This window comes from Limulus polyphemus, unplaced genomic scaffold (assembly GCF_000517525.1).
Source record: "Limulus polyphemus unplaced genomic scaffold, Limulus_polyphemus-2.1.2 Scaffold4975, whole genome shotgun sequence".
In the NCBI taxonomy this organism is placed as follows: Eukaryota; Metazoa; Arthropoda; class Merostomata; order Xiphosura; family Limulidae; genus Limulus; species Limulus polyphemus.
The window spans coordinates 26,743-36,015 of NW_013670585.1; the positions used below are offsets into that span (position 1 = coordinate 26,743).

At 34.5% G+C, this 9,273-nt stretch overlaps 1 protein-coding gene across 1 annotated transcript in view; it reads right to left on the minus strand.

Moving 5' to 3' along the window:
* The window catches only part of LOC106471942 (protein obstructor-E-like), a 12,044-nt gene extending 9,794 nt beyond the window's left edge, over positions 1-2,250 (minus strand). The window contains exon 1 of the mRNA XM_013932564.2: positions 1,961-2,250. Within this exon, the coding sequence (XP_013788018.1) occupies positions 1,961-2,075 (115 nt within the window). The 5' untranslated portion in view covers positions 2,076-2,250. The remainder of the gene's footprint in view (positions 1-1,960) is intronic.
* Positions 2,251-9,273: the final 7,023 nt, after the last annotated feature.

Sequence of the window (9,273 nt, forward strand, 5' to 3'; positions counted from 1 at the left end):
TAGAGATTATTGTATGATAAAACCTATTTTTACCATTTATGGTCTTATTTAAAGTAAAGATTATTGTATGATAGAACCTATTTTTTTTACCATCAATGAATGTAAAGACTTGCTAGATTAAATGTCTTTATCACCTATAAAAGCTAATGAGAAGTTTACTCACAGTTATATATGAGTTCATAACATGGACTGAAAAAAATGATACAAAGTTGCTGTAAACTAACAAAATGCTTTGGTTAAATAGAATCCATCTATCGTTAACAAAAAGTACTAAAATACAAACGGCAATAAAAGTACACACATGTTTAACCACTCCATAAACATTAAGCTACACAGTAGGCTATTCATACACTGCCCACCGCAGGTATCGAAACCCAATTTTTATCGTTTTAAGTTTGAAAACTCACCGCTGAGTCATCTGGCGCCCATTAAAGGTGACAGGATAGCTTAGAATACGCAGACACCGAAGTTATTATAAACTGGTTATGATATAGGTTAGCGCATTTTATTTGTGGTTAGCTCAAGCTAAATGTATTTTGTTTAATCTCTTGCTATGTATTTTTTTCATTAACTGGAAACAAATATTAATGATTTTTTTTTTCAAATTCGTCTTAGCTTAAATACAAACTATACTAATTCATTGCCGACAGTATGAAATAAGTTGTTACTGAATTTAGATCGAATGAGGATAAATACTCCAACAGAATCGTTCTTTCCATTTGTAGTTATTAATCCTGAAATGGTTTATCAATAAACATTCTGAAAATCTTCAAACTTCTTTATCAGAATAAGGTCATGATGTTGTTTTGTAATGTGCAAAGGAACGTAATCAACATTTATAACAGGAACATTTCTTGCATAATTACATTTGCAAAACTGGTAAAATTAAAGATGTTTATCAACTGTTAAGCAACGGAACATATATATATATATATATTTTACGATTTGATAACACACGTAACGGTACTTCGATTAACAATGAAGCTAGAATATAAATCATTTCTGACTTTTGCTTAATAACGGCTACAAGACGCTAATAACAGCAGAAGCTAACAATATGTCTCTCACAGTCAGATCACTATCCATTTCGGCTACTATATCTTCTAGTCCATATTATCGTCAACTAAAGTGATATTTACTCTCTACAGGCGTGCATTAAGATCTAAAATAATTATCAAAGCGTCTCTTTCTAGCCAAGCGATATAAAGGAACAAGTTATATTTTGTTTCAAAGACTTTATGACACGTATCCAACTCCGACAGTTCGTATGGCTAGGAAAACAGGTTTGGAACAACTTTAACCAATCGTCTACTGCCATAATAATAATAATAATAAAGTATTTTTACCCTGGTAAACGGGCCCGGCGTGACCAAGTGGCTAGTGTGCCAAAATGTGAATTTAAGGGCCCATGGTTATCGTTTCGTTGCCGCAAAAGAGCGCTCCGCACTTTTAGGGTCGTGGTTGTGTTGTAAGAGTGAGGGTTAAATTTCGATTACAGTAGTCCGCGTGCTGTTGTTTAGCTGCATTTTTTTTTATAGTTTACCAGTTTTAAATTAAGAACGAGTAGCCTCTATAACCTCATGTAGCTTTACGTAAATATCCGAAACAAACAAAGAAACTGTGTAAACTGTATATGAAATTCTCCTCTGCTGTTGTTTTTTCAGCAGTACAAAAGTAATCATTAACTCGCTAGTTTCCTCGTACAGCCAAAAAACTGGTTAAAAAGTACCATCTGTACTCATAAACTCTAATGTGCCATAAGTACTTACGTGGGTGAAATAAGAAGAAACGGATTTTTATGAATAATACAACAACGGAGTTTCGTCTTATGTAACAAGACAACGTAACGTTTCACTAATGGCGACTTTTATAAAACTGACATCTAAAGATGAATTTTGTAAACTAACAATCTGTGATTATCGATTTTAGACAGAACATTCATATTTATGACAATACTTACCTGAGATAAACAACTGGCAAACCACCGCTAGTACTAGTGGAAGTTTCATATTTCGATATACAATTCTAACTGTTGTCTGTCCTGGTAGTTGAGTCAAGTTAGTTCTCACGTTCATAACCTGTCCAAATAGCAAGTCTTTCGAGGCTGGTGCAACTAGTACGTTCTAACGGATCTCGATCAGTGCGCAAGCGCAGAAGATACCTAATTGATTCTCTCGCTAGGATGTGAGTAACGTCGTAGATAAAAACGACAATAACTAAGACATCAAAAACCCGTTATACTAAACAGCAGAAGAAGGTGAGTTGTGCTTGGCTATTCTGATTGGTGGGAAAAATGGAGGGGGGAGTATCTAAAATGTCAAAAAGTTACAGAACAATAACGACCTGTACTAGGAAAACTGGAAGGTAAAGGTGATTAGAAAAATAAAACTTTTCACAAGTTGGAACAACATTTGAATTACTTTTGCTCTTGTAGCAATGGAAGCTGGAGAAATGACAGAAGTGTGCTTCATTGGAATTAATTTGGCTTGAAGTATTTCTTCATGAAAGAAAAGAAAAAGAAACTCTGTTAGTATCCATCAGTTCTACTATATTTACAAATACTTTGGTTTATACCACAGGAGCAATCTTCCTGAGAAATTCCTTCTCGTAACAGGGCCCGTTATCGCCATTCCTATCAAAGTACCATTACCATTTGTAGCTTTATGTTACACAACACATTGCAACATATGACCTTCGTTAACTAGGTGAAAATAACGTCCAGTCGAAACGTGTTATGTACTTCATTGGATGATCTAGTCAGGAAGAAACCTTAGGTGCATAGAAATAGGAATGTGGACTAAAATAACGTCCACTCGAAACGTCTTATATATTTCACTGGATGATCTGGTCAGAGTATATAGAAATCAGAGTGTTCATTAAAATAACCTCCCATTGAAACATGTTATGTACTTTACTGGATGATCTGGTCAGAGTATATAGAAATCAGAGTGTTCATTAAAATAACCTCCCATTGAAACGTGTTATGTACTTCACTGGATGATCTAGTCAGAGTACATAGAAATCAGAGTGTTCATTAAAATAACCTCCCATTGAAACGTGTTATGTACTTCACTGGATGATCTAGTCAGAGTATGTAGAAATCAGAGTGTTCATTAAAATAACCTCCCATTGAAACGTGTTATGTACTTCACTGGATGATCTGGTCAGAGTATATAGAAATCAGAGTGTTCATTAAAATAACCTCCCATTGAAACGTGTTATGTACTTCACTGGATGATCTGCTCAGGAAGAAATCTTGGGTACGTAGAAATCAGAGTGTGCACTTTTTATCCTCCATTATAACTTGTTATTCAATGCACACGGGTGAGTACTGACCAGATATGAAAGGCTGAAGAAGTGTTACTACAGTTATTTAAACTGATGGGCCAGCTCTTATTTAAAACACTCTGATCTTGTTGTGCTGCATGTATTACTAGAACAAAGCTTTTTTAATTACGTTAAAAATATTAATGTAGTGTGAGGACTGTGAATATGAGGGTCCATGGTTTGTGACCTTTTGCCACAAAATGTTACTTTGTGTCATGGGGCCATAGGTGCATTATAAGAGTAAAGGTCAAATACCAGTGTTCGAATAGAGTAGAGGTGAGTACTGTTGACTAGCTGCCTTCGTTCCCTCTAGTCTATCACTTCAAAATTAGGGACGGCTAGAGCAGGTAACCATTGTGTAGCTTTGCACGAAAGTCGAAATTATTAAACAATATCATCTCCCACACTGACTCAGCAGTAAGTTTGAGGGCTTAAACGCTAACTTTCGGAGTTCAATCCCTGCGATTGGCACAGTGTAGATGGCCCATTGCACTTAACAAACGCAAGAGTTTGGGATAATTAAAATTAGTATACTCCAGTCTGTTAAAGATTGGTTTACTTTTCGAATAGAAACGACAGAATTTATATATTTTTTTATTTTAAAGCTCCCGTCCGTGCTATAAAATTCAGGCTGAATGTTGAAGCGTAGACCGAGTTGTTTGCGACCTTTTCGTGTAGAATGATAAAAACGTAATGTTTAAATGTCGTTGAGCTCTTTACGCACGAAAAATCGCCTAATTGAAAATACTTTCATTGATATTTTTTTCTGAATTATACTTTGCTAATGAGGTAAAGAGCGACTAAACTGGATGGATTTTAGTTTCTGAAATCGGTTTCTTTTTTTAAGAAAAAAAATTCAAAATAGATGAGAAGAAGAAGATTTGGAAAGTGAAAAAGCAACAGGTTGATATTTACATATCAATGACAAAAATCAAGTAATAGAAACTGGCGGATTGTTACTTTTCAGGTGTTGCTTTTGCAAGAGCATGACCCAGATGTGTAGTTTAAATGAGATTTTTAAGAAGTGTAATAAAAAATAAGGAGGTCACAGTTCTTTAATGATATAGAAAAAGGAACTGCAAAATGAGGACGAACTTTTGATCAATGACTATTACATTTTTGTTTTCATTCGGTCGGATTTTGGGCCAAGTTAGATAATTGTATACGACGATCTTAAATATTATTGATAAGATCTCTTTATCTACTTATTTCAGACTTCATAAAGGAAGACTGAAATAGCTACTAAAGTATGGAACCTTGGGATGTAATATCTTTTATAAAAGCCAAAAAATGATAATATTCCATTGTAACTTGGATTGATAGGAAATTGTTAAATTACTTCGCCAAAACTTGATCTCGTTTCTACCTTTTCCTGGAAATAACCCAGATTGTTAGTTAAAGGTCAACAACGAAAGCAACACATTGGTTAAAGGTCAACAATGAAGGAGACACATTGGTTAAAGGTCAACAACGAAACAGACACATTGATTAAGAGCATTAAATTGTATTTTTTGTTATGAAATATAACCGTATGAGAAAATTAAATAAGTACATGTGTTGTTGTTTTTTATAGCAAAGCCACATCGAGCTATCTGCTATGTCCACCGAGGAGAATCGAACCTCTGATTTTAGTGTTGTAAATCCGTAGACTTACTGCTGTCCAACCGAGGAACAATTAAGTAAGCGGCAAGGAAAATTAGTACCAAATATAAAAAAACAACAACACATGACAATGGTTTTCTTAGTTTAAACAAGATTTCAAAAAGGAAAATGTTAAGACTAACATTCTTAGAAAATACTCAGAGTTAGTGCTATGTTTTTAATGAATGTTTGTTTTATTTTTTTCAATAACCTACAAAGAGTTTGCCCTTTCAAAGAGGGAAGGCTGTCAAGTGGGTTGCATCCTTGACGTAAGAAACAGCTTTAGAAACGATGGCAGAGCAAGATCTGCCATTGGCTCAACGGTCCGCAAGGACTATGAGAAATGAAAAATGAAACAAAGAGTTTACTATTTATGTATACTCTTCATAAATGCGAATTTCAGTTGAATTTCATTCTTTGACAATAAAATCATTAGAAAGTAAATGGTAATATTTTCTAAACTTTATCACTTTAAAAAAGTAAGTGTTAAATTTTGATAAGGAAAACATTTTATCATTTTGAAGAATACAAATTAAATTCAGTTACTCCTATCAGAATACCGAAATTTCATAAAAAGACTTTTTATGGACTATTGTTGAGTAAAAGTTTTCATCTAAAAGAAATGTCATATCAAAATATTGATATCTGAAGCATATTTCAACAAACTTCAACAACATTTTTTCGATCTTACAATTGTACTTGTGTGAAGAAAAAAAAAACAGATTTCTGTTGCTCGTTTCAAGGGCAAATAAAACCAAAATTCAGTGTAACAAGTATTTTTATTTCTTGCTTTTGAAATTCATGTGTCATGCTGTGTTGTAGCCTACAGGGGGCATAATTATTCTCGTGATTCATGGCATGCGCACGTTTTACTGGCGTCTCGTTAGAACAAATTGCAACGTTAAGCGTCCATCATGTGATGCCATTTTAGTATCTACTGACTCACTGACAGACAACACATTACTGTATAGTTGTACGAAAAATTAATACAAGGGAAACCCTCCAGACGGCCTTCGGTCTCCTTAAGGGGAAATATTGTGTTATATTTCTCTGAATTATATTACTGACAAGATTAGTAAAAATTGTTAATTTAAAAAGGGGAAAAAGGGATCGAAAAGAAGTAGAGAAACAAGTTGAATCAAAATGTAAAAATTATATTTTCAAGCCTACAACTAGGGACTCTAAAAACAGTAAACAAACAAGACTGGAAATAGTGTGTACATTATTTTTTTTCAAGCTACAAATCCACATTTTGACTCCCGAAGGACCTGACAAACTTAAGAGTTGCCGACAAGGGGAGAAACATACAATTTAGTTTGTATGAACTAAAGGATGATTGCACTATTCTGTTAAGTTAACAATATCAATCAACTACAAATATAGGGAAATATATGTAGGGGGTCCAAGTACTTTTTATGCGGGGGTTATCTTTTGTAGGTACGTCACTGACTGTAGCAGACCATTTAAAGATACTATTTGAAGATTCATCATCCCTTACAGTTTCCTGTCAGGCAACTTTAAATAATATTCCGAAAACGTATACCTTAATTCTTTTACTTCTGTTTCAACTTAACCTTGACACAAAACTACCAAGATATAAACTTTAGTGTAACTATCATATACAAACATATATACATACGTTTATGTTTGCGTTGCTCATAAATTATTTCATTAAAACAATAAAGAAAGAAATATAAACATTATAATATTTTATTATTCAGCTTAAGTAAGTTCAATACAGATTTTTCAAACAGTACACACGATGCAACAATTCAATGAACTAGTTAGGCTTAGTTATATTCTCATCACTCACACCAACCACTACATGATCTAGTGTATCATTCTTATGACGTACACACTGGCCTACTTAGGGAATTACTGAAAACCTCGCAAGGCTTAGCAAGTAAAAAGGTGTGGTATCAACGTGTACAGAAAGGTGATTAATTAGTCAACCAGTTAAACCAGCATTTTGAACGTTACAGGAAAGTCACACGGCGTATGCAGTGTTATTTTGTTGTCGTTATATTAATGAATCTTATGTATTCTTTTATGAAATCGTTCAATATGAACTGTGAACTGTGAACTTGTTGTGAACTGTGTCAGAACAAATCGGTATTTTGAGGGTTAAAGTATGTGCCAGGCACGAGGAAATCATGTGTTCAAATCTTGCTGATGTTCAGTGTTTATCTACCAGCCCCAGTTTGATTAGTTTATGTTTTGTTATAGTATTGACATTAATAATTGTATAAGGTATTTATCTCTTAAAAAAGTTTTTTGTTTGTTACAACGCTTGATAATTAACCCCCAAAATGCCGTGAATCATTCATTTTCTACCCAAACTGCATAGGAGATTTCAATAGTAAACATTACAAGATTGACAGTATTTTTGTTTACGTTGTGACTTATATATGTATTATTAGGGACCCTTTAACCAACAAGCTCGTGTACCACAAGCAATTTGGTGCACAAATAGTTTAGAAAGAAATGTTTAGAACACAGATTAAGTCCTGAACTCCGCTTGTGCTTCTAGACTGCCCCCAGTAGCACAGCGGTGTGTCTGCGGACTTACAACGTTAGAATCTGGGTTTCGATACCCGTGGTGGGCAGGACTCAGATAGACCATTGTGTAGCTTTGTGCTTAATTATAAACCAACAAACAAACAATAAACAAAGCTTCTAAACCATCATATTTAGGCTACTAAATTTTTTCAGTTTTAATTTATTGGTTTGTAAGGTCGGCTCTAGGACACCTGAAACTTGAAATTAATTCACCAATAAAGAAAGTCTGATGAAGATTTCTTGCGGATTGTTCAGAATTGCGAATTACTCCGATACCTTATACAATTCTTAATGCCAACACTAAAACAAAACATAAACTAACCAAAGTGGAACTGGTAAATACCCTAAAAAAATTAAGTTTACAATTTTTTCCACAATAGTATCTCTTCGACTTATCCGGAAAGAATATAACAGACACGAGAAAAGACCGAAACATGGACAAACGTTTTATTTTCTATACAACTGCTAAAGCAAAATTGAAAATGGGAACCTCAGTCATCCCTGAGGAACTGTATTCTAAATACGCTAGCCTAGAAGTACCAGTGAGGTCAAGGACTTTGTTAGTTACAAAAAGTTAAACATCGCTGAGAAACGCATGAATATTATTTCTATATAGTTTGTTTTTGTTTTTGAATTTTCGCGCAAAGCTACACGAGGGCTATCTCCGCTAGCCGTCCCTAATTTAGCAATGTAAGACTAGAGGGAAGGCAGCTAGTCATCACCACCCACCGACAACTCTTGGGCTAATCTTTTACCAACGAATAGTGGGATTGACCGTCACATTATAACGCCCCCACGGCTGAAAGGGCGAGCATGTTTGATGTGACGGGGATTCGAACCCGCGACCCTCAGATTGCGAGTCGAGCGCCCTAACCACCTGGCCATGCCGGGCCTTTCTATATAGAAATAAAAGTGTCGACTCTAAAATTGTTAAAGACTTTAAATTTACTCTGTAGTTTTATCTACCAAGTGCGACATTCCGTGAATTAGTAAGCCCAATGATGCCAACTATACCAGTAGAATGAATAAAATAAGCAATAAATTTAAACAACGTATATTGTTAAGCAGTGTAATAAAGAACTTGTAATAGACTTTATACAGTAGTTATCAACTGTACTGAAATTGTTCGGGAAAACATGTGTGAAACATTATTCATAATAGATTAATACATAACCATTAATACTGGTTGAAAAAAAACATCCATCATTGCTATATATATGTGTGTGTGTGTGTGTGTGTGTGTGTGTATGTCACAAACTTCAACAGCAGACCGAGTTAATTTATGTCCCTACTTTTTTCACAGTTATATGTGACTACATGATTTGGTCTTATTCTTCACTCTGTGTTATTGACCTGACCACATCTACTTCACTTGAGACTACTGTTTTTCACTCTGTGTTGTTGACGTCACCATATCTGCTTCACTTGAGACTACTGTTTTTCACTCTGTGTTGTTGACGTGATCACATCTACTTCACTTGAGACTGTTATTTTTCAAAATCATAAATAATATTCAACATTAAACTGTTTCATGAGGCATTTCATGAGGCAAAGGTTATATTCAATTTGCACGTGAGCTGTGGGACAGAAGTTAAACATTTGAAGTTTTACGTCGTTGGATATTAGGGCTTAGAAACGTCTTTGTTATTCTTACTGAGTTGATCTTCGTATTGCAGAATTGATCTCCTTTGAATGGTTTAGCGTGAATGTATGAAAAATAACATACAGGTCAATGACCTACTAACA